The sequence below is a fragment of the Penicillium chrysogenum genome (genome assembly GCF_028827035.1).
Source record: "Penicillium chrysogenum strain IBT 35668 chromosome Unknown utg000004l_segment0_segment0, whole genome shotgun sequence".
Lineage (NCBI taxonomy): Eukaryota > Fungi > Ascomycota > Eurotiomycetes > Eurotiales > Aspergillaceae > Penicillium > Penicillium chrysogenum.
In genome coordinates this window covers 4,829,190-4,852,499 of record NW_026622752.1, presented here as the reverse complement: position 1 = coordinate 4,852,499, position 23,310 = coordinate 4,829,190, and the positions used below count along the sequence as shown (strand labels likewise).

General features: G+C 48.7%; 13 protein-coding genes across 13 annotated transcripts; 7 read left to right on the top strand and 6 right to left on the bottom strand.

Moving 5' to 3' along the window:
* Nucleotides 1-405: 405 nt before the first annotated feature.
* N7489_007800 (uncharacterized protein) lies at nt 406-668 on the bottom strand (the record flags this gene model as incomplete). The annotated part of the gene is made up of 2 exons (XM_056713550.1): nt 406-505; nt 586-668. 2 exons carry the CDS (start codon nt 666-668, stop codon nt 406-408), a joined length of 183 nt encoding a protein of 60 aa, XP_056567265.1.
* A 927-nt stretch (nt 669-1,595) lies between these two features.
* Nucleotides 1,596-2,688, top strand: N7489_007799 (S1/P1 nuclease; the record flags this gene model as incomplete). The annotated part of the gene is made up of 2 exons (XM_056713549.1): nt 1,596-1,726; nt 1,785-2,688. 2 exons carry the CDS (start codon nt 1,596-1,598, stop codon nt 2,686-2,688), a joined length of 1,035 nt encoding a protein of 344 aa, XP_056567264.1.
* Nucleotides 2,689-3,060: 372 nt separating this feature from the next.
* On the bottom strand, nt 3,061-4,815 carry N7489_007798 (putative GABA permease; the record flags this gene model as incomplete). Its single annotated transcript, XM_056713548.1, has 5 exons — nt 3,061-3,851; nt 3,899-4,282; nt 4,339-4,418; nt 4,470-4,654; nt 4,705-4,815. The coding sequence occupies 5 exons, from the start codon at nt 4,813-4,815 to the stop codon at nt 3,061-3,063; spliced, it is 1,551 nt and encodes a 516-aa protein (XP_056567263.1).
* Nucleotides 4,816-5,566: 751 nt separating this feature from the next.
* N7489_007797 (uncharacterized protein) lies at nt 5,567-6,944 on the top strand (the record flags this gene model as incomplete). Its single annotated transcript, XM_056713547.1, has 4 exons — nt 5,567-6,073; nt 6,135-6,277; nt 6,345-6,412; nt 6,478-6,944. 4 exons carry the CDS (start codon nt 5,567-5,569, stop codon nt 6,942-6,944), a joined length of 1,185 nt encoding a protein of 394 aa, XP_056567262.1.
* A 346-nt stretch (nt 6,945-7,290) lies between these two features.
* N7489_007796 (DUF3632 domain-containing protein) lies at nt 7,291-8,704 on the top strand (the record flags this gene model as incomplete). The annotated part of the gene is made up of 4 exons (XM_056713546.1): nt 7,291-7,387; nt 7,659-8,165; nt 8,212-8,449; nt 8,506-8,704. 4 exons carry the CDS (start codon nt 7,291-7,293, stop codon nt 8,702-8,704), a joined length of 1,041 nt encoding a protein of 346 aa, XP_056567261.1.
* A 271-nt stretch (nt 8,705-8,975) lies between these two features.
* Nucleotides 8,976-10,487, bottom strand: N7489_007795 (uncharacterized protein; the record flags this gene model as incomplete). The annotated part of the gene is made up of 1 exon (XM_056713545.1): nt 8,976-10,487. One exon carries the CDS (start codon nt 10,485-10,487, stop codon nt 8,976-8,978), a length of 1,512 nt encoding a protein of 503 aa, XP_056567260.1.
* A 520-nt stretch (nt 10,488-11,007) lies between these two features.
* N7489_007794 (uncharacterized protein) lies at nt 11,008-12,375 on the bottom strand (the record flags this gene model as incomplete). The annotated part of the gene is made up of 1 exon (XM_056713544.1): nt 11,008-12,375. One exon carries the CDS (start codon nt 12,373-12,375, stop codon nt 11,008-11,010), a length of 1,368 nt encoding a protein of 455 aa, XP_056567259.1.
* Nucleotides 12,376-13,380: 1,005 nt separating this feature from the next.
* On the top strand, nt 13,381-14,409 carry N7489_007793 (ankyrin repeat domain-containing protein; the record flags this gene model as incomplete). Its single annotated transcript, XM_056713543.1, has 1 exon — nt 13,381-14,409. The coding sequence occupies one exon, from the start codon at nt 13,381-13,383 to the stop codon at nt 14,407-14,409; it is 1,029 nt and encodes a 342-aa protein (XP_056567258.1).
* A 262-nt stretch (nt 14,410-14,671) lies between these two features.
* N7489_007792 (uncharacterized protein) lies at nt 14,672-15,001 on the bottom strand (the record flags this gene model as incomplete). Its single annotated transcript, XM_056713542.1, has 2 exons — nt 14,672-14,840; nt 14,925-15,001. The coding sequence occupies 2 exons, from the start codon at nt 14,999-15,001 to the stop codon at nt 14,672-14,674; spliced, it is 246 nt and encodes an 81-aa protein (XP_056567257.1).
* A 1,159-nt stretch (nt 15,002-16,160) lies between these two features.
* N7489_007791 (phosphatidate phosphatase App1 family protein) lies at nt 16,161-17,808 on the top strand (the record flags this gene model as incomplete). The annotated part of the gene is given in 2 exon segments (XM_056713541.1): nt 16,161-17,195; nt 17,206-17,808. The coding sequence occupies 2 exon segments, from the start codon at nt 16,161-16,163 to the stop codon at nt 17,806-17,808; spliced, it is 1,638 nt and encodes a 545-aa protein (XP_056567256.1).
* Nucleotides 17,809-18,972: 1,164 nt separating this feature from the next.
* N7489_007790 (uncharacterized protein) lies at nt 18,973-19,176 on the top strand (the record flags this gene model as incomplete). Its single annotated transcript, XM_056713540.1, has 1 exon — nt 18,973-19,176. The coding sequence occupies one exon, from the start codon at nt 18,973-18,975 to the stop codon at nt 19,174-19,176; it is 204 nt and encodes a 67-aa protein (XP_056567255.1).
* Nucleotides 19,177-19,706: 530 nt separating this feature from the next.
* N7489_007789 (uncharacterized protein) lies at nt 19,707-19,936 on the top strand (the record flags this gene model as incomplete). The annotated part of the gene is made up of 2 exons (XM_056713539.1): nt 19,707-19,794; nt 19,827-19,936. 2 exons carry the CDS (start codon nt 19,707-19,709, stop codon nt 19,934-19,936), a joined length of 198 nt encoding a protein of 65 aa, XP_056567254.1.
* Nucleotides 19,937-20,988: 1,052 nt separating this feature from the next.
* N7489_007788 (glycosyltransferase family 32 protein) lies at nt 20,989-21,774 on the bottom strand (the record flags this gene model as incomplete). The annotated part of the gene is made up of 1 exon (XM_056713538.1): nt 20,989-21,774. One exon carries the CDS (start codon nt 21,772-21,774, stop codon nt 20,989-20,991), a length of 786 nt encoding a protein of 261 aa, XP_056567253.1.
* Nucleotides 21,775-23,310: the final 1,536 nt, after the last annotated feature.

Sequence of the window (23,310 nt, the reverse complement as noted above, 5' to 3'; positions counted from 1 at the left end):
CTAAAGTCAAATCAAAAGTCCTCTACCTACAATATACCTATGTGGCGTTGGGCATAGAATGCAGTCGGTTGGTGGCATGTTTCACTTATCACAGCCTAACAGGGGCCTGCACCATAAGAAGGATACTTCGCACTTAGGCCAGAACACAGTGTCCTCATTTTATCTTCCGTCCATAACCCTGTCCAGGCTTAGTTTCCTCTCCGATGTCTACAAGTATACTCCGTTTGCCCACCCTGGTCCTTGCGATCCTTTGTCTGGCACTTGTTGATCAGTGTCAAGCCACGGCTTGCGCTGCTGTGTGCCAAATGGAGCCGCCAAGTTGTCCATATGGTCAGGTAAGATCTTTTATTCTCGACAACCTATTCTTATCTCGATAATATACTGACCATGTCTTTTTACAATTTCTCAGAGAGCCTCAGGGTCCGAGGTGCGTAGTTCAACTGACTGATCATTTGCAACCTGTACAATGTTGACTCGGCCTGTCCAAACAGGGCTGCTGGGGCTGCTGTCAGCTCTTATAGTGGCACTTATAGTGCCACTGCACGACTATGGTAATGATCTGTAAGTTGGCAACAAGAGTCATACTAGGAGCCGCCAGTTTCAAGTGTAGCACGAGCCTCTGACATAAGTCGTTCATAGAGCCCTGGAGCCGTCTTCGGAATGTTCATGACTTATAAGGCATACACAATATCAATTTGTGAATTAGTTAGTACCTATCGGAGTCGCTTAGGTTATTACAGACTAACCTTTCAGTAGTTTAATTCATCTCACATTGCGACCATGCATTGCCGTTAGAAGAAGTGTCCAAGCATCAGTTTATACAATTGGTGCCGAGAAACCGCCCTTGACCCCTATTGGTGCGCCTATCAAACAGCAGCCAAGTAAAACCACAGGTAGGTTACGCGAATGCACGCTGGTTCCACGCAACGCCATTGCACTGCCGTATGCATCCTACCGCTAAAAGGCTCCACTTTGAAAGAAATGGAGAATAGTTGCCCATGAGATTATTTCCGTTTCCTGTCACTCGCTTCCTTCATTGACAGGCCGGTTGCATTGGGTACGACCAGCGCAGAATTTCTCATGTCAATTCGCGTCAATCTTTGCTAAGACGTTCACTGTGTTGTATCTGTACCTCATTAGATGTTTGATAGTTCTCTATGAACTCTTACTTCTTATACGTTTGATTGTTCGTCCGTATATGTACCCCTTAATCTATCACAGACAACATAAATACATTATTGCATATCATACTAAATGCAGACTAGAGGTCCAGAGAGCCGAGGTCACTGTTTGGGACATTTCTTCAACGCCGGTGGTCTCCGGTGGCCCTAGAATGATTAGTGCCGACCCCGCAATCTAGTTCGCGAATCATAACCCGCAGGAAATCATCGTGGCCTTATCTCCTGACAAGGCCTTGCATAGTCTCTTCTTTTTTTTTTCTGCAACATCGGCTAGCTTCATGGTAATGCGACCCGATGAGGAGGAATCCGCCGAGACACGAAACTATATAATGGGGTGCAATTTTCGCCGACTTCAAGAAATAAACATTCCATGAACCAGTTTATACTGCGACTCACCTAAAGCCTTTCCTAAGAATGGTCTCTCTATCCAAGATCGCTTTTGTCACCTTCGGTGCGATCAATGGGGCAAATGCGTGGGGTGCGTTGGGCCATGCGACAGTTGCTTATGTTGCACAACATTATATTTCATCTGAAGCCGCATCATGGTAAGTGCTTCTAAAGAATTTATAAAAGCCATAATGTTCAATACTAATGTATTTCAAGGGCACAAGAAATTCTCAATGACACTTCCAACTCATACCTAGCAAACGTTGCTTCTTGGGCGGACAAATATCGCCTCACAGACGACGGCAAATGGTCAGCCCCATTGCACTACATTGATGCCATGGATGACCCGCCAAAAAGCTGCAACGTGGACTACGAGCGCGACTGTGGAGACGAGGGCTGCTCGGTCTCTGCCGTTGCCAATTACACTTCGCGTGCAGGCGACGGCAGACTTAGCACTGACCATACGGCCGAAGCTCTGAGATTCCTCGTCCACTTCATTGGTGATATCACGCAGCCATTGCACGACGAGAACTACGAGGTTGGCGGAAATGGCATCGACGTCACTTTCGACGGCTACGATGACAATCTCCACTCGGATTGGGATACATATATGCCCGGAAAGTTGGTTGGCGGCAGTTCGCTCACCGATGCGCAGGGGTGGGCTGACAGCCTGGTCGATGAGATTAATTCCGGCACCTACAAGGAGCAAGCTGAGAGCTGGATTGAAGGTGATACTATCAGTGACGCTGTCACTACTGCTACTCGATGGGCGTCGGATGCCAATGCCTTTATCTGTACTGTTGTCATGCCGGACGGAGCTGCTGCTTTGCAGACTGGTGATCTCTACCCGACATATTACAACTCCGCCATCGGGACGATCGAGATGCAGGTTGCTAAGGGCGGTTACCGGCTAGCGAACTGGATCAATCTGATCTACGAGCAAAAGGTTGCCAAAGATCTGTCAGGGAAATCCGTCAAAGGGTCCCGAGATGCAGCTCCTGAGACCGAGTTTGTCCGCGTCTCTCCTCGCGAGCCTCGTCAAATGAGTCGTGCGAATATGGCTAGAGCTGCTATGGGAGGATCTTGCTGCACCTCAGAAGGACGTGAGCATAGCCATTGATCTGACGGAAGCTGTGGAGAAAATAGGTGTTATGGAAATAGGTGTTGTGGAAATAGATGTTGTGAAAATAGATGTTGTGGAAATAGATGTTGTGGAAATAGATGTTGTGGAAATAGGTGTTGTTGGATTATGTGTTGTGGATCTAGCTGCTTGGGGCCAGCAATCCGGCCTTTATTGTTTCTAGGACCATTTTGATATACATACAGATATATCTACATCCATCTTCCACAACTCGTAGTTACATAAGTAATGAAAAGTACCTAGGTATATGTACAGTCCAGTCACATCCTGACAATGAAAAGCTGTTAGCGAATATTAACAGCTCAATTACTTTTACTCCCTCTTCCATGTTCAATTTAAACCTTCCGAACTTCACTCGTCTCTAGCATAAGACCTCATTTTCGGCCCTTCCCACTTATGCCGTCCACGGACAATCCAATCCACACAGGCAAATAATATAACAACACCAAGCACAGGCCCGGCATAGTTCATATTTTCCGCGGTAACCGGCACAGTAGCCGGGAATGGAAGGAAGATAACGAAATAAGTGGCGAAGAGAATGGCAAGAAGATTCATCGGGAGGCCGAGTTTCCCTAGACTAAAAGTTCCCCGTGGGATATCCTGGGGCGCCGTGAAACGCTTCAAGACAAGGAGTACGAGAGGGATAAGATAGGAAATATAGAGACCGAGCGTGCTGAGCGAGAGAATAGCGTTGAATGCAGCCGTAGACCCAATCTGGATGAACGAGAGCGCGAAGATGCATGATGCAACTAGGAATAAAGCACGGAGGGGGATCTTGTAGGTTGGGTCGACCACGGCAAAGAAGTCGGAGAAGGGGAGTCCGTTGTCTCGAGCGAAAGCCCAGGTGAGACGCGTGACGGAGGCGAGGCCGTTGAAGAGGGCGATCCAGCCGGGTAGCATGCCCATTGCCATGAGGACGAAAGTGGCTGCCTTGGATCCGGTTGCTTGGTAGGCGATTGTAATGATGGGGTAACCTGTTGGGCTGGTGACTGCTTCGGTATAGTCTCCCATGCAGTAGAGGACGGCGATCAGGTAGCTGAATGCGAGGGTTCCGTTGATTAGGGTGCCATATATCATGGAGCGGGGCACGACGACGCTTGCGTTTTTGACTTCTTCGGCCATGTGGATTACGCCATCGACGCCTGTTGGTATGGATTAGATTCGTTCAACATTCAGATAGTGGAGGGACATACCAGCCAGGGGGTAATGACACCAAGAAGGCCGATGGAGAATACAACCCCGGAATCCTTCCACCCGCTCAAGCCGCCGACAAAAGTGTCCCAGACAAATGGATCGGGATTTCGAGGGGCGAGGATAACGAAGACAGCGATGGTGACGGGTAGGAAGACGACATGCATGATACCCGCAGCAACCTCTATGCCTCCCAGAACACGACGCGCAAATATATTGATGATTATCGGTACGATTGCAACCGCCCACATGAGCAGTGTTCCGCGCCATCTCACAAGCTCATAGTCAGGGTGCGCCAGCACAATCATACCCTGTATTTGGGTACCGATTAGGAATGGCGCGATGCATACTAAAGCTGACCAAGAAAAGACCGTCAACCAACCTGGTGTGTTTAGCATGCGACTATGAAGGAAGGAAAATGCTGAGGCATGCGCTCACCCTGGCAAAAACTGATGAATCGACGACCGCGGGGCGCAAGGATATAGCTCCATTGATATTGAGCACCCGCAGTTGGGTGTCTGTCGGTCTCGAGGTCAGCGCAGTCACATAGCAGTCACTTTTGCACGTACAGAGAGGCAAGCTCGGCTAAAGAGCATGCGATGGCCAGATTACCCACGGTGCTTAAGATAATCCCATAGACAATGGCTGCAGGACCGCCATTGTACAGCCCCGCGAGCATACTACCACCGGCAGATTCCCATGTGGCAAGTAAGCAAGTGGAAAATGCGACCGATGAGAAGAAGTTGAGATATCTCTGTTGAATGATTAGAGTCTGCGCAGGTGAATCGAACGCTGGATATGTACCTCCAGTTGTTGTTTCTGTCGAAATGTAGCGCTCTCATAGGCATCATTCCCACTCCCTGCTGGCACTGATCGCACAGCGCTCCCGCTCTTCATTTCCATATCTTCCTGCATATTAGAACACGACTGAGGACAGAAAAGTCAGAGAAAGAAAAACGATAGAAAATAGACCAGTCGGCCTGAAGACGGCAAGAAGTAACCTGGTCCATCTTTGCCTGGTCATTTCTGTAGACAGAGACTAGACAGGGGGTTTGATTGCGCAATGAATGCGAAACAAATAGTCGACATCCCATACGCAGGTTGTTGTGCCGCGTTGGAACGGGCCTGTTCGCTCCGGCGCAAGCCCTTGTCACTTGCATTCGAATAACAAGACCGGTGGTGTTTAGTGCTGTCTAGTGCTGCTTAGTGCTGCATCTGGACTCTCCGGAGTTCCTCGGCCCCACAGCCATGGGGCCCGAGGACTCAAAAGGCCACGACTACATAAGTAGCCACTGTGTAGTAAAAGACCGGTGCTTTCATAGGTAATGTCAGCAGCCAACGACAAAGCGAGGTTGGACTGTTTAAATTTGCGGTAAAGGGGTCTGTCCGGGTGCATAGTCATGGACAATGCCATTGACGGGAAAACCCCGGACCTACTGGAGTGGTCCCAGACTATTCGGATGTTACTCCGTAGATATAACCGGGTACTGACAGGGTTCGCATTCTTACACCAGATGACATGCGATGGTGCCAAGCCAACACCTCCGGCCGCATGAGCAGGGGACTCAGAGAAACAACTTTAGTCGCAGGGATGTGAAAAAGCAGAATTTTATTATATGCTGGAAGCTCCGCAAGTTCTCGAAAACTTTGAAGTCGATGTCATGCGATGGAGCAAAAGAACGCCTTCCAGGCGCTGTCAAGCGATAATCGCGGTGGTATTATCACCTTGACCTCGGTATCCCTTCTGATTGTGGCCATAATCTTTGTGCTCGCTAAAGTCGGTTCGGTGATTTATTTCAAGCAGCGACGGACATCAGTCAATACTCCCATCTGGGTTGCTTTGACTATTGCAATTGTTCAAGTCGTCGTCTTACAGAAGGCTGTTGACCATGGACTGGGAAAGCACCAGGACCGGCTTAGCGAAGGCGATAACCAGGCATGGAGCAAGTTCGCCTTCACTGCTCATATTCTACTTATCATTGTCTTGTCGCTTTCGAAAATGTCGACCATCCTCCTGGTTTGGAAGCTCACGCCGAGTAAGAGCCTCCGTCGCAGCTGTGCTGTTACCGCTGGTATAGTTGTCGGGTGGTCGATATTCGCAATGTTAAGTATAGCTTTCCAGTGTAAATTGCCGGATCTATGGATATACTCCCCCGAGCGATGTGCTGGAGAGGTCAGTAAACACCAGGGAACTGGGCCAAAATTGACATAACACTTCATCTAATCCCGAACAGGGAGCCCTATTCTACCCGATCGCTGTCTTCAACATCCTCACAGAGATTATGATTGTTGTTCAGCCGTTTATCATGATGCGGAATGTCCAGATGGCCTGGCACAAGCGGGTGAAGATTCTGTGTTCCTTCTCTTTGCGCCTGAGGTATCTTAGCACTAACTCCAAGAACTTTTCCTTCGAATTCAGTAACTCAGGTACTGACCTGTCACAGTATCGTCGGCCTCGGAATCGCCCATCTAGCCCTCATACCTTCATTCGTTCACTCAACCGACGTCTCCTGTCTGTGACACCCCATTCCCCTTCCGACCCAAAAGCCTCATGAAATTGATCTGACAAGTATATAGGGGAAATTGTCATTTGGGAAATCGTCGGGCAGACGATGATGCTCACAGCCGTCGTAATCGCTTGCATCCCAACCCTCTACCACATCTTCGCCGGCCTGAACTCTGGCCTGACCACAACCCAGATCCCCGAAGGGATCGGGCTCGAGCTCCCGCGGACTAAGGCCAGCGGGAGTATCAACCAATCCTCCTCTGGAGCAAGCCAGTCGCATTTGAGGTCGCGGTCGCGTGAACGCTCGAGGAAGAATGGACGGTCAATGTTTGATGGATGGGGAGGTGGGACCGGGGTTGTCACTAGGGTTTCATGTCGGGATTCAAACCAGAATGATGAGGGTAATCGGCAGTCTAATTCAAGCGAGGGAACTGAGAGTACGCGGCATTTGACGCAGGGACTCCAGGGGAAGGGAGCCGTCCTTAGGACGGTGGATATCACGGTGGAGGTTGAGGAGCATCATCGGGACCGGCTTTGAGGGGTATGTACAATATGGGTGCTCGATACCAAGTGTTGCGAGTGCGTTGATAAGCAAGGGATCTCTTGCATCTATTTTGCATTGTTTTCAAACAAGATAGATGCTTACCGGTCTCCCAGGGAATCTCTATCAGTTCGAAGATCCAAAGACGCTCAGCATCCACATCATCAATGACAACCCTGTTAAGCTATCAGCCTGGGTGTAATAGAGGATGCTCTCTGTTAACCTAGAAGACGATTGTTCCGGTTGTTTGCTACCTAGGTAGATACCTACGTGCCGGGTCCGATGAGCTGCATTCACCTGCTTTGACGTATCTACGCGCCCCGTCACCATTCGCGTTCAGCACATGCTCCTTCCTTTTCTTCTTGTTACCTCGTATGAGTTCCGGAAGACCGATGATAGTCCAATGTATCTCGTCCGGGCCGACCCGCTCAATGCGGAGCGTCACGTCGCATAGACTCGCGCTCTTCCCTGACTGATCAGCGCCAAAAATACATTTGCCTGGATTTTATTGCCGTGGGATTATCTTCAACCACGGCACTAAACATGCCTTCTCTATAATAAGCTCACTGCCGGGGTATCTGCTCTCCCCACACTATTCCCACGCCGTCTTCTCCACTACAAGCTAGTCTGGCCCCCACGGCCGAGACGAGCTGTAGTGTCGATGTCCCACCATCCAGCACAGCCCCTGTACAGCCTTATCCGCTTCTGCAGATCTCAATTATGCCTTCTTTTACGGGTCAAAGTTTTTACTTTCCACACTCTCTATCTCGCACGCTTCAATCTACCCAAGAACACCTTTCTTTGATTACCTCCACACCACGATGGGGAAAGAGAACTTCATCCGACAAATCGAGAACTCCGTTGAATACAAATCCCTCGACAAAGTAGTCAAGGAAGCAGTCACAGTCCAAGATGCAGTCCAAGACCTCGTCAACATGACCATGAGTGCACTTTCTATTCATGGTCTAGACAAACAAGGCGGGATTGGCCTCCCAGATTACAACGTCTCTCTTGCAGTAATGGAGCTCGCCCAACGCCTGGAGCCATCCAAACACACCAAGCTTGTCGAGTTTATATCTCATCTCCAGAAGCAAGTTGCCATTGATCCATCGACAAACAAACCCCTGAGGGTCCAGGGCAATACCCTCTGGACAGACATGCCGTCGTTCGGCTACACGGAGCTTGAGACGTGGTACGAGTTTGGTGGCGATTACAAAGGTGATTCATCCTCCAATTTAAACAATCAGACCGCTAACGCATGTAGACCCATGTGATGAAGCGCTAGATTCTAAGCAGCTAGATCGCTGGGCGAATCTCAACGCTTTCCTCGCGCAGCTCACTCAAGCTGCAGATATTCATTATACACCTCCTAAGGAAGAAGTGCGATTTTCTCCTCTGGACAAATCACTACGGGCCATCTGGACTACGGCGATGGCACTTGAGAACGAGCGCCCTCTTGCGTTGCTGGGAGATACGGCGGCGATGGAGGCTGCTTGCCAGTGGTTTATCTACGCTGCGGAGCGGCTGCGGAGCGGCTGCGGGCGAATGTGCTTAATAGTCGCACGTATCCTGAGGCGGCTGGCGCTGGGCCCGGGAAGAGGTATGAAGAGGAGGGCTGGACGGGCTATACACGGGAGCGATGGAGAATCTGGGAGGAGGCGCTGAAGGAGGCTAGAACTAAATGCCAAGACGAGCGGATGTGGAAGCTGATTGATGATGCTTTGGCGAGTCTGAGAAGGGGAATGGCGAACGATTAGTGGATAGATCCATTTGTTCTACTAATAATACTAAAGAAGGCGATTCACTTCGTATACGGTTATAGATTAAACAGAGTACTATATTATTGGGAAGGGGAAATTATGTAGGACGCTTCGTCAAAATTGTGATGTTTAGAACGGGCACTGGTAGGACGGTCTGTGTGCGAGAGATGGAATAAGTCGAACTTCATTAGACATGTGTCGGCCTATCGTACATTGACACCTCTGACGCTATATGTCTCTTTCTCCCTGAGATTTTGGCCAAAGGACACTAGGAGTTCATCTTCTGTTCGTACTCCTCTGGCGACAAAGACAATAATTCTGCGTGCTCCTCTTGCGTGAGCTTCCTTGGACTGTCCTGGACATTATCTTCCACCGAAAGCATTGCAAGCCTCCTCGTAGCTTCATAGATACCAGCACTCCGACGAGTCTCAATTACGCGGTCCGTAGTAGTATCGGGGTCAATGTCAACTTCTGGCAAAGGGTCGGACCAGATAGTGAAGAATAGCACACCTGGTTCCTGGATGAAGCTGGGCTTATCAAGAACCACTGTGAAGTAGTGATGGGCGTACGGGCGGAAGGAATAATCACGCGAACCCTGAGGCAGTGCCCGTATAAACGTTCCTGAGCCCGCCTCGAATTCATGGGAGGCACCGATATCAAATCCGTTGGGTGGCGAGGATATGAGGGAGGATAAGGAGTCGGAGTCGGGAATCCGGAACTCAAAGTACATTGATTTAGGGAGAGGGAGATGGGACATGATGCCTGCAGTGAATGTGCGCGCGGTGGTTTCTAGGACAGCGGTTCTTTCCTGTTCGATACCCGCGAGGAATTGCACGTAGATGACATACTGAAGGTCACATTCCCCGTCCGAAGGGTTGTTTGTGACAGTAAGAGTACTGTTTTCCGGTCCCCAGGTAAGTCGAAGTACCTCTGAGTCAATAGACTGGATTTCTGCCATTTTCTGCTGCTCCAAAGCCTCCTGGACGTGTTGCAAAGTCGGGGTCTCCTCGGACGGTGAGGGCGGGGGCGGTTCATGGAGTCCATAATCAATTTTCCCATAAACGTATGTCGAGTAGCGGCCCACCATAAGATCTTTCATGTCAAAGCCGAATCCGCTCTGATCTGTCGTAATATCCACATTGATGTCGCGAATTTCGGAATCAACTGAAATACCCCACTCCTTGAAAGTTTCAAGCTCAGTCGCCGGCCCGCCAAGACGTTTTATCATTGGGAGCTTCTTGACTGCTGCTGGAAGGCTCCGTTCGAAGCTAATCCACCAGGGACCCGTGCCGTGGTCATTGTCACGGAATGCACCTTTGAGATAGCTCTTGGACGTGAGAAGGAAACAGAATCCTGACATGAAGTGATCCTTGAAACCAGTTCGCATTGTGGGGATCAAAGGAGGGAGGCTTTCGTTGTCTTCACCTTCTCCCTGTCCAACGTGAAGACGCTTGCGATAAGCAACTTCGTGACGCTGATGCTCCACGCATGCCAGACCATCCTCTGGGCTGTATGAGTAGATCTCCAGAAAAGGAAACTGGTCGAATCCCGAGAAGAAATATTCGTATAGCTTGTTGAACTCCTCTGGCTGGATGGGGGCCGTGCTATATATTTGGAGTCGGTACGCCTCAAATTCCTCTGACTCTGGTTGATTGAACTGGCTCTCAGAGGAAATCTTCCCCAGAATGACAGTGTTGCCTTCATGATCGGCATATTCCCGTTGAATCCATCGTCTAGGTGGGTCGGATGGGCCACGTGCAATCTGAGCTGTTCTTGCCATAATGCTTAAAGTATAGGAGAAGGTCGAGGTGATTGAAAACGGCAATGGGTTCATAGAGTGGGGGATTCAGGCCAAGTATTATACTGACTGACTGGTCGCACGCCAAGAAATGAGAATATGACGATCTGCTTCTTGTTCCCACCATCCCAGTCAATCCTCATATAGCGCTTTTAGCTCGTTTAGTTTGTTTTTTGTATTGCTTTTATGGCAAGACTTATACACCTATCCTCTGCCGGTAGTGAAAGTAAAAAAGCGATGCGTCCGCTGTCGGCCTCACAAGATTGGGCATTACTACTACTTAATAAATCCATATTCAGAGAAAAAAGAAACACGGAAAAACGACCACCGTATATGCACCGTCTTCTCTAGAAAGCACACAAGACACATCTTTTTGGCTTCGAATATCTGATCGAAAGGGTGATCTGATGTTGCAGAGGAGAATCTTATATTGACAAATTGGAGCAGAAAATCCTGATCGATCGACTTCTGCACTCAGGTACTCTTATATTTATTTCCAATCCTAATATTCAAACTTGCTAAGGGCTTCGTTATCGGGCCACATAACTCGCATCTGCTTCTGCTCTATACACCCCTTTGAGCTATGAGGAAAACACAAAACTCTGGCCTCTTGACACCTCTGATCCAACCATTCAAGCCTCGCAACATTCTCCGGCTTCCTAAGCTCGTAGTATTCAAGATATATCACAGTCAATTCCGGGAAGCTCTCTGAGGTAGCCAATTCTGCTAACTGATCCATAGCTACCTCGAAGCTTTCGCCCTCGCCGAGAGAAAGAAATAATGTTTCCAACGAGGACGGAAGAACATCCCGAAGTTTTCGCAAAGGTAGCTTGCGCTCATCAAATCCAACAAGGTTGGGCAAGGAAATACAGATAAGTCTCAAAGCGGTAAAATCAGCAAAGGAGCCCATCCACTCGTCATCAGTATCCATATAGGCTCCATCATAAGCCTCGACCCAGATAGACTCCAGCGTCGATTTCTGGAGCGCAAGCGATTCATAGACTTTCCGCGGCTGAAAATCAGTCCCGGAGACCACCCCTCCACCATGAACAAGCCGGAATGATTTTAGTGCTTTGCAGGCTTGCACCCATTCCTGCATCCCCTCCGCAGCATTGCTTTCTTGGAGGTCGATGTCGGTTATATTCGAGCACTGTGGTGAGAGGGTGGCTCGCTTCGGAGACTCGGAGTCATCCGATTCGGGCGCAAACTCATCGTCATCGTCATTCTCATTCTCGGCCAACATATAGCAGCCCACTTTCCGCATTGACGGGAATTTAAAGAATGCATCCATGTAGTGTGATGGAAATGCGTTTTCTGAATCGTGCCAAGCTGCATAGGCTTCCTCAAGATGAGGAAATATCGGTTCCGTTCCGATAGCGGCTTTTTGCAACATATCCACGACATAATGTGAGCCGAATGGCCAGGTGAGGTTGAGTTTCCGCAACTCCTTCAATTGCGGAATAAGCAAAGCCAGCCAAGCATCACTGTTATGCTGTTCGAGATCTTTCAACCATTTCGATTTTTCTTCTTTGGAATATCCTGTTCTTTCAGCGACTAGTTGGTGTACAAGTTTGTCATCAAATCCAACTCTCTGGGCGGATTTTCCATTGTTGTCCTCCTCGGTTTCCCAGCAGTTCACCTTCAGGGACCGGACATAGCTAGCCAGTCTCGGAGTTCGGGTGATGGCATATAGGAAGATGTTGGTTGTTTGGTCCTCACTTCGCCTCCCGCAAAGAGTCACGTCGGTGTAGAGGCTTCGCTGGAAAACAGTGTGCAGTCGACGTGACGTGGAGACCAGGCGATAGAGAGCTTTGCTACCGAGACCGCATGCAATTAGATGGAGTATTTCTGGGGGTAGATCGTTAAACATGACTGCACTGGTTACCTGGAAGTAAACCGACTCGGCACTTGAGATTTTTATCTTTTCGTATCGTCTTCGTAGGGTCCAACTGGGCGTTGGCTTGGCGTAGGCAGCAGCCGGCGCCCCATAGCCTGAATAAGGACAAAGAGGAGAAAAGAAGGATTGATTGTCTACAGACAAACAGAACTAGTCTTTTAAATGCTGAGTGACAGCCTGACAAACCAGGCGTCCAGACAGATATCTGATCAACAATTATCTCCGTGTCCCTCGTTTTCATATCCAAAATATGAATTTATGTGGTAATATGCGATGTCCTCGAGGTAAAGATGTTTTATGTCTTAAGAGTAAAGCAAAACAAAGCAAACACCAGCGAAGTAAAAGAAGGGACCCAGAACTTGACTTTATGTCTTTATCTTAGGAACGGGCATAGGCTCTAGCCTTTACAGTAAATTAGTCCCTACACTCCCTAGGGGCTATAACTTCCACCCTGTTCCCACCTCTCTCACACGGGTCCTATAATTCTCACCTACATTATAAGAAGAAAGTATATAGAATAATTATGCTCGTATGTAGTCGACATGCCCGTTGAAAGGAATGTAAATGTAAGCGGGCTATAAGAGCGCGATACGTATACCCAAATAGGCCTAGTTGGGTGAATTGTGATTGGCTCCACATGAAGTAGCCTCTTGGCACCTGTTGCCTCGGTCCCTTCACTACATCCATTCTATACCACAATTGCATGCATAATTGTGCTCAAATCAAGGAGAAGAATGGAAAGGTCACTAATGACTAACACTGCTAGTGCCTCTGTCTTTGGTAACCCGCTGATCTCTACGAAATTTGTAACGGATCACGCAAATATCCACCTTACACTCCGTTCCCGAGGTTGACGGTTTCGCTTATTTGTACTAGAATGGGCTAAGTCGACTTTGACACGCTTTAAAATCTCCGAATCAGCAACCACGAGATGAGACATTCCAACTGTTTCCCTGACATTTAGTTGCGCGTGTCAATATGGCTGAAAAATCGAAGAGTGCAGAGGAGCAAATCCCTGAGAACATCATTGTTGCGGCTGATCATGGCCGGCTCGATCTTGTCACGGCGCTCTTAGAGGGCGGGGCTGACCCGAATACCGTCGACGAGGTCGGGACTTCCGCTCTTCATAACGCAGCAAAAGGGGGCCATTGGGATATTGCCCGCCTGCTCCTCGAGAAAAATGCATCACCCCGGATTGAAGACGGCAACCGCCGAACTCCACTCCGCCTCGCTGTGAAAGAAGGTCACGAACGGATTGTTCGCTTGTTTCTCGAGTGTGATCCTCCTACAACTGAGACAAAAGCCGAAGCATCTAGACACCTTCGCGTTGCTGCATCTTTTGGCTTTACAGGAATAGTCAAACTCTTTCTGGATTACGGTGTTCCGACCCTGGGCGCTAATGGGCAAGAAACGGCGCTGCACTTGGCAGCAGCAAGAGGCCATCCTGACGTCTGCGATCTTCTCCTAAAGCACGACAAGTCTTTGAATCGGTCACTATGGTCCCGGATCGCCGGACCCAGTTTGGAAGTCTACGACGAAGATTACTTGGGAAACATGCCTTTTGCGTACGCAGTTGAAAAGGGTCATGAGCAGATGGTGGAAATCTTTTTACGCCATCATCCAGAACTGAGCAAGTCTTCCGATCGCCACAACCAGCTGCTTTTCCATAATGTTATCAGGAAAGGAAATATTGAGATGGTTCGAATATTCTTGAATCATGGCGCGGATACTGAGATGAGAGACAAGTACGGACGTCGCGCCCTTCATGAGGCTGTCACTGTGGAGAACATGGGGTACATCACTGGGGCTACAGAAGTGATCCATCTTCTACTTGCCCATGGTGCTATAGCTGAGGCAAAGGACAAGTATGGCAGCACCCCTGAGAATTTCTCCAATAATCCAAAGACCAGAATGGTATTGCGTAACCATGCAGCCGCGCATTCGAAGGGTGATTCATTGCCGACAGCATCGATGGCTTCGGCTCCACCACCTGAGTACAAGGTATGAATAGTCGAATCGAGGAGGAATGCCATGCTTTGAAACAATCATACCAACAAGCCCTGAAACAATCGTACGATGAGCTGGTTTCCTGACAGAGTAGCCCAATACCTACGGAAGCAGTAAGGAATATACTCCGGGAATTCCGTTAATGCGTATATAATTGCGATTTAAAAGCTATCCCAACAGCAAGAGACCTGAAATAATGCCACGATGCAGAATATCTCGGTACCGAGGTTACAATACCACCTACGGTAGCCCTGAAATGAGGCTAGCGCATATGTCGTAATCCTGAAAATATTACACCACGTGCAATATATTGGGAGACTTTCATGACGGGGGGTGATTCGGAGGTATTGCAGCGGACATGGACCGAAGAGACAAAATGTTCCGGAGCCATGAGGTACACAGCATTGAGCCCGAAGGCCTCGAGGAATGGACTTGAAAAGGCCAGCCGACGAGGGAGTGACGTGATATACCACGTTAGATCTTATATTACCTGCAAGATATATGTTAGGACTTACCTGTCATCAAAGATCGAACCACTTCGACCCATCGACATCTGAGCACCGCAGGCATATATTGTAGTTGCCGCAGCCATAGAAGAGGTAATGAAAAAGAAAAACCATAGCGACAGGAACAACATCCGTAAGACACTCAAGTTGGTGGGATTTAGGGGACAGTATTTGCCGTTCAGTCCCATAGGTAAGGAGGTTGTGGTGCGCTAGTTCTCCGGCACTTCTATTCTAAGCACTGGCCAAGTGACCGATGCGATGGAGATCATCACGGTCTGCTGTCCATGATCGATCACCACGTGCATGATTCTGACAAGAGTTAGCAGACAATCTTCCAAAGTAGTTCTGGAAACACCCACCTTTTTTTGCTTTTGGTATATAACTACAAGTTATATACAATACATACTTCTTTTTCTTTTTTCCTTTTTTTTTTGAGAGCAAAAAGAGTCGAGAGAAAACCCAACCCAACGAACGGCAACCCGGCGAAGGCAAGAGTGAAATATCAAACGGCGTTAGGATAAAATATGTGCTTGTGGTCACGGTGTGGCATTCAGGGGCGCGAAACAGCAAGTCCACCATCATACTGAAGAAGCAGAATCCACTAGCCGAAGCCAGATGCCGAGAGTATTCCTACGGTACATGACTCAACGATATACGTCAAGAGGTCTTTCAATTTATTCCTGTTAAGCAGCACACGATTGAGATCTACATTTTGTTAATACTGGAGAAACCAAATATTTATGGGTTCTGCCCACCTGGAAGGTCTATAGCAAGCCACTAATCATTCATGCTTGTTATTAAAGTGTCCATATTTAGCCATGAGAGGCTCAAAGTTGTCGAAAGCAGGGTATCCAACGGTGACAATGCAACCGTTCTTCCCTTCTTTCAGAACTCGCCTGTTCAGTGCACACTTGCACCAAGAGAGGTGGATTCATTAGAACTGTAGTAGGGAGATCTAAGATGATCCGGATGATCGAAATAAGCATGTAGATCGATCTACCCGATCGTCAAGATATATCTAGATCTCCACAGTGACGTCAACGGATTTTCCATGTTAATTCCCTTTGTCAAGGTCTATTGGCCTTTGTCAAAGATTTAAATCCATTGAACACGACCGAATTTATTTCCCTAGACTTTTCCTCCTGTATACTCCTGAGAGCCATTTTGAAGTTCCACTGTCGTGTAGTTCCTTTGGGAGCGGTTAATTTTTGAGTTGCCCGACCTTTTCCAACATACTTGGAAACAATGAGATACATTCTTGCACACGCCCTTGTACAGGCGTCACTTCTTTCAGTTGCCTCCGCTTCCCCGGCTCCAACTGCTTTTGCCAACAACGTCGCCCCGCCTGACCCCGTCATTACACCTTCGCCGGTCGAGCACAATCCTTCTCCCATTGTTGGCCGAAACATCTTGAGCGACGTTCAGTCGGGTGTTGGCAATGTCGTTTCAGGCGTTGGGTCTGGACTCCCTTCAGGGGTCGCATCTGGAGTGCCCAACTTTTTCCAGGGTTTCCCAACTGGAGATGCAGTTGTGAGCTCCCTCGGATTGGACAGCTCCCAGTTGAAAGCATTACCAACGAATGTGTTGAATATTGCCCCTTACGCCAACTGGACCAACTCAGGCTGGAATGTTCGCTTCCATGGAAATGTTTATAAGCAGCCAAACATCTCTGTCTCAACCTTGAACGATTTGGCCGATGTCTTCCTCGTCAACACTAGTATCTCGGAGCTACCTGAATCCCAGCAGGCCCAGGCACGTAACTTGACTGCCGAGATCTTTGTTGTTCAGCAGCCAGATGTTGCTGTGGACAAGATCCACCTGAAGCCTGTGGAGACTCAGGGATCAAGCGGACAGGCAGGCGGTGGTGGATCATCCAACACAACAGGTGGTACGCAAGACGTCACTCTGCCTTACAACACAACAGCCCAGGGTGATTTCGACACATTTGTGCAAATCGATAGAAATGGTCTTACTGCGGGAAATGAAACCTCAGCAGTTCAGAGACTGGAGACTCATGTTGAGGGCGCTAGTATCGGAAATGCCACCGCGTATCTTGTGCCTCCAACCGGACTCACCATCCTCTCTGACATTGACGATCTTTTGCGTGTCACCAAGATCTATCAACCGGCAGAAGGATTACTCAATACTTTTGCCCGTCCATTTATGCCTTGGGAGAATATGCCGGAGATTTACCGCAACTGGTCCACCAGCCTCCCGGACACTCATTTCCACTACCTTGCAAGTCTCCTCTGTTCCCGTTTCTTGCCTAACATACTAACAGTTATTCTAGGGCACCACCCCCGAGCAAATTACCAGAAACTACATGGAGTTCATCTACAACAACTACCCAGGTGGCTCCTTCGACACCCGTCCTCTCAACTTCAGCGACGTCTCCGCCACCCTGTCGATCCGCCAGTTCCTATTGCAAAAGATCTTTGAAACCTTCCCCGAGCGCAAATTCGTTCTGGTGGCAGATACCAGCAATAGCGATGTCATGCGCGACTACCCAAAACTGGTCACCGACTTTCCCGGGCAGGTCCAATGTATCTTGATTCGAAACACCTCGGCAACGGATCCGGACAGCAAGTTCCCATACGACACATCCGGATTCAAGGACTTGAATCAGTCCATGTACATGTTCTTCGTGAACCCGGATGATCTGACAAACCTGGATATTGAGAATGGACAGTGCTATAATGAGTCGATTCCACAGAACCTGACCTTCGGCTACCAGGGGCTGCCACTTGGCCTAGGAAATACCCTGTCTTCATTTAACGGGTCAACAAAACGCACCGGAGCTGCTAGCGGACTGGTAAACAAGAAATCAGCTGGTGTGCAGGGCCTCATGGCGTTGGTCGCAGCGGTGGTTACGGTCACCTTTATGTTTTTGTAAATGATGTATGCTAACTAAACGGACATTTCAATTAAGTCTTTTTTGGCCGACGTGCATTCTAACTACCTACATGTAGGTAGTGACTTGAGGCAGAACCACGTCCTCAGCACCCCTTGTCCACGGGTCAACCTGTTGCTTAGCTGATCAGGCATCCATACCTAGGTGACAGTAGGTCTTTCCTCACTTCTCTCTCCTTCTCCCGCCTGTCCGCCCCTTCTGATAAGGACTGTTACAACCTGCCCCTGGATTAGCGAGTTACACACTAGGCCAAAAGACCACTATATCTGAACGTTACGCTCAGATATTTCAGGCTCCGGTATATATAGTGCGTGTCGTGACAAGGACTCACATACGTTGCTCCTTCATGCGATCACCATTGTAGTGAGATCCCTAGAGGTTATGAGCTCCCACCAAAGTGATAATCTTTGATTCCACTGCACTCTCGGCTCAACCTCAACTTGCTCTCAATCTCACCTCACCTTACAGCAAATATCGTGACTATTCTATCTAGATGAGAGCCTCTACTTAAGGGAGCCATACACGATGGCCCAAAGGATCCCCGTACCATCTACGTTTGTTTCGCCAACACTCCCAAGCAACCAAGATCCCGTGTCGCCTCCGCCACCGAAGCTCCCACTCAAGACTCTGGCCCAACTCGCGGAGAGCGGATGGCCACTTTTCTTCCGAGATCAAGATCACCAAGGGATATTGTCACCTCTGTGAATGGGTAACAGCTTGCACCGAGCTGTGCTGCCGTATTCTTTCGAATGAAGCCCTAGAACGGGCCGACCTCGTATCTAGGGAAACACCATTCTTTCCGCAACACATCCTACAATATCGGCCGCAGACCCGTCAGCTTGGGTCGTTCATTTTCAATTGCTATGTCTTTAATTATATATTCAAAGGCCTAGGAGTGCAGCAAGCATGGCTGACAGCAGTCGCTCCACAAAAGAACGTGGAATGCCCGAATCCACGTCCAGCACAAGTCGCTAGCAGAGTACGTGTACATGCACCCATTGAAAGATTGCCGGGGAGTACTAACACGGATCTTAGGAAATAGTTGCTGGAAACTAGGAAATCGACTTACAATGCCCGGACAACATAGCATGCATCCGGATTGAGGTGCACTTGGTCGAGAACCTTAAGGCAAAACTGCTAATCGAGATGGACGCAATGGGCCATGAGGTCTTCCGCCTGAATTTCGACTCCAAGACGGTTAAGACCACATCTTGCATGGGCCTCACCGTACCCATATCCATGCACGCAAAACATCACCACGCAGGTCAGCGTGCGGTTTACTCGGCCGCTCACGTCGTCATCCCCCGCGATCTATTACGCATGTCCCTGCTCGCGTGCGGGCGCCACTGAGGTAGCAGGATAACCTGTCAAACTTAACGCCTCAGGCGTGAGACATCTTCGCTCATTAAGTGTCTTGAGTTGCTCCACAAAGCTAGCGCTCTTCAAAATGCGCTAGAGTACCACTGCAGAGGAACCGATTTGGCCCAATTGAATAAGTGGCGGAATCAATGAAGTTGATTCAGAAGTACGGACCCTACTTTGGGAATGATCATGTGCTAGAAGCCCAGATTGTGGAATTCATCGTAATATTGCCACGCGCGACAGTAAGCAACTCATACTGACTCGTACTTTGGTCCGGAGAGAGCGAAGCCACAAGCCGCGTCCGTGCAAAACAGATCATACGAGCCCCCTACATCGAGCATAGTATTGATGGGCAGACTGCCGACTTTCACAATCTTCGAGCTATTATCACAGGGCTATGTGACACGCCCCAAAGACCATACCAGCCAAGCGGGGCAGAAGGGGTACTCAGACTTGCATACGTACTAGTGTCTGTTTGCACAACAGCGAGCCAACAATTTCTGGTTGTGCAATGCAAGATGCAAGAGGACTGGTCTGGAAACGCGAACCTCGACCTCAGACGAAAGTACAACTCGATCAATATCTTTCTGCAGTCCACAGCACCCGGTATGTCAACCTAATGTCGGTGTATGGAATAGTCGCGGTGGGCATGTATATGCGTGTATATCAGTACGACGACGCAATCAACAGTGTTGGAAGCATTGTTGATCTCGGGGTCCCTTACACTGGAGAGAGTGAAATGCCATAAAGACGCCCACAACTAAGTCTTCGTTCGATACCTAAGACAGCTGAATGGTATAGAATGCCAGCACATTTGTCCTATAATCGACTTCTTGTCCATAGATTAACTTCCAATTGTCATATCAGACCCTCGAAATTTACCAAGTCCTTCAGCAAAGGAGAGACAATGTTATCAAAGACACGCTCCACGAGCCTTTGCTCATTGCACAATGGGGTTATGCCAGACTAGTAGAGGCAGCTATGAACGGCTTCTGCATAGTCAATGTATCCTGAGATCGTTTGTGTTGGGGATGAACGTGGCTATGGAATGCAAGTCCTATGATATTCGTTCTCTGCCGGATTCGGCCAGCCCAGCACCGAGTGGTGCTCCGACATCTCCATTAGGAAGGGAAATAAATTAATGTATTGATGCTCAACTACTACGTGTCTGTTCTATATAGGTATCCCATTCTTATAAACAATATAGATACATAAAGGGTGTCTATTCTTGTAACAGTAGTATCGAACTCTTTAAAGACTTTGACATTGACAATTTGAAGGACGTGGCGATAAAGGGTATTATAAATTTTATGGCAGGTGTCCACTCCGATTTCCCAAGCTATTCTCGTGGAAATACTGTGGCGTGCCTGAGGGACTAGGCATCATCGGCGACTGCAACTGTTTAGATAGACACATATGCACACACTCTCTTGCCTTTCCCCTTCTCCTTTCCCTCTCCATTCGCTTCGCTTGGGATGCAACACAGACTTCTTATCGTAGAGACTTCCCCCGCAGCTCCTTCCCTAGAGCTACCTAGAAGCCACGTGCAGGTCCACTAAATTTCCGACATGGCTCTACACTGACCCAAATATGTCCATGTACGTGAAAGAGCCCAAGGTTGCAATTCAAAAATAACGTCTTCTCACAAACCAGGCGACTCCCAAAATAATAGAAAAGAAAGCAACGACCACTACCAAACTATCCATCCTTACATGGTCCGCTATATAATTAAAAGCCCTCCCGTCCGACCCATGCCACGACCTGCCCGCCTTATGTTGTATCACCGCTGTTGTATATCCATCATCTAACAAGCCCAAGTTGTTTTGGAGGGTACCGTATAGCCATGCGTACTTTCGAAATGCCGCCGTCACCATCGTAGGCCCCGTGGACCAAAAAGACTCGCAGATATGGTATAGGGATGAATCGAGACGTCGCACCGCCGCGACGCTTGCCCTCGTATAGCGCCCACAGGAGGAATGGAGATCTAGGCTCGGCCATGAAGAAATGGTTGCTCAGCCCGAGGGTGCCCGACACTGGGGCGAATATGGCCTCGAGGTTGAGACTTTGGAGGCATTGGATTTGAGTAGCCGAGGTCGGGTAGACGTCGAGGTCGGCATAGATTCCTCCCTCTGCGTGGATGACGAGCAGTCTGGCCATGTCGGCTCGTTGTATGTTTTGAGGATACCCTTCATACGTCGATAGAAGCCAAGGGTAGCTTCCGTTGATGAGTTGGAGGATGTCATCGTCTGTCCAGAGTTTAATTGTGTAGTTTAGCGGCTCGAGGGCTTGCTTCCAACGGTCGTGCGATGCGGTCATTTGTGTAGAGTAGGTTCGGAGGTCGGTTGTTTTCCATATTTGATGAACAACGTTAGGGATTTGTGGGACAGCAGAATGGGAGTCGTTGGGGTGTTCAGAGTCAGAGTCTGATTTAGCGCACGCGGTGATTACGTCCATCGAAGCAGACAGGTCGTCGGGATTGGAAAAGGGGTTTGCGAAGTCGAGCAGGTGAATGCTGAAGACGAGAACGAGGGACAGAATCCCGACAGCGATGAATCGTGTCCACCGTCTCCCTGAAATAATACCCATTATAGCTTGTTGAGTGATATAACACGGACTATTCCAGCGCCAAGCACATGAAGCAGGAAGAACCGTCAATGAAGCGAAGACAGACTCGGAATGAGCAAAGAGTAGGGTCTGGTAAGAGACTGCTCGTCCGTCCAAAAAATTGGAATAATAGCATTGTGGTCCGTCATAGAATAAGGAGTGTGTGGTGAGGTTTACGAAACATTACTGTATACGCCGTACGTGCTAATATTTGCTCCTAATGGTCTAGCTAGCAAAGTCACTAGAATGGTCCTGGATAATGGTCCTTCTAAGAGCACTTGGAGCAATATCCTATGCACTTCATATAACTTCATTACCTGGCGACCATCTGATTAGAAACCCTGATCAGATATGTAACTGCAGCTCTCGTTAACATGCAAGCAGGATGTATAATACCAGAACATAAGTCGTAAACCCATAGCAATACCAAATGAGACAGTCCTCTTGGCGTAGCAACCGACAATGTTCGGCACACTGTCCCGCCCCGTGTCTCCGCGATCGACAGGATTGTGATGATATATTAGAAGTCCCTGTAATTCGAACACTGCTGCCTACCTAGCATGTGCTAGCAAGATAATTCTACAAAGGTCCAGCTGCCCTAGACCGGGTTCATGACACGCCTGCTCGTATGGGACTTCGAAGGTCCACTAGTCGTTACGTCTGCTGACTTGAGCATCGCGAGTGAACCACAAACTGTCTGTATGTTTGGTTCACAGGCCACAAGGACAAAATATCTACGAGTATTACGTCCCCGCAGCGCCTAGATTAGGGACAGCAAAAATAGAGAGAGATCATGGATAACCACCCGTTGACGGCCTGAGACCCCGACTCTCTCCGCCTGTTTATGCAGGATCTGAATTTTCAGATACATTCTTCGTCTTCCATTTATCATGTGCTTCAGTCAGTTCCGTGCCTTTTCCCTTACGCCTCTTCATTACAAACGTATACTACTCTTTTGTATTAGTGGATTCCCGTCTAGTGTTGAAACGATAGTGCTTTTACAGGATACTACGGGACTACCAGTGCAAGACAGACTAGCGTGAGGTCCACCAGGAAGGAAGGACACAACCCCTGGTGGCTGCTAAATGGCCTATGACAACAGCCTTTAGCAAACGCAATTACTAAATACACCAACCTGGACCCCTCGTCAAAGCCCAATTCCTCGAAACACCCAGAACCATAGATAAAAGCTTTTACGATGAGAAGTGAGTGACTTAGGTTCTGCATATTTTCCGCGGTGTTGCAGTAGAAGTTCCTCATTGGAATCTTCGAAAACATCTCTCGAAAACATCTCTCGACCAATAGAAGACAGGGGGAAAGAGCAACGTTAGAACCCACCTTAGGTATCCATATAAGAAAAGCATAAAATCGATGATCATGGTGAAACAGCGGTGTTTGGACAAAGTGTAGCCTGTTCTTGTACGGAGTAGACCCTGTCCTGTGGGTTCCCACGCGCTACTTCCCTCCCGAGATCCAACCTAAACCGGAAAAGAAGCCCGCCAAGAAGTCCATTCGAAT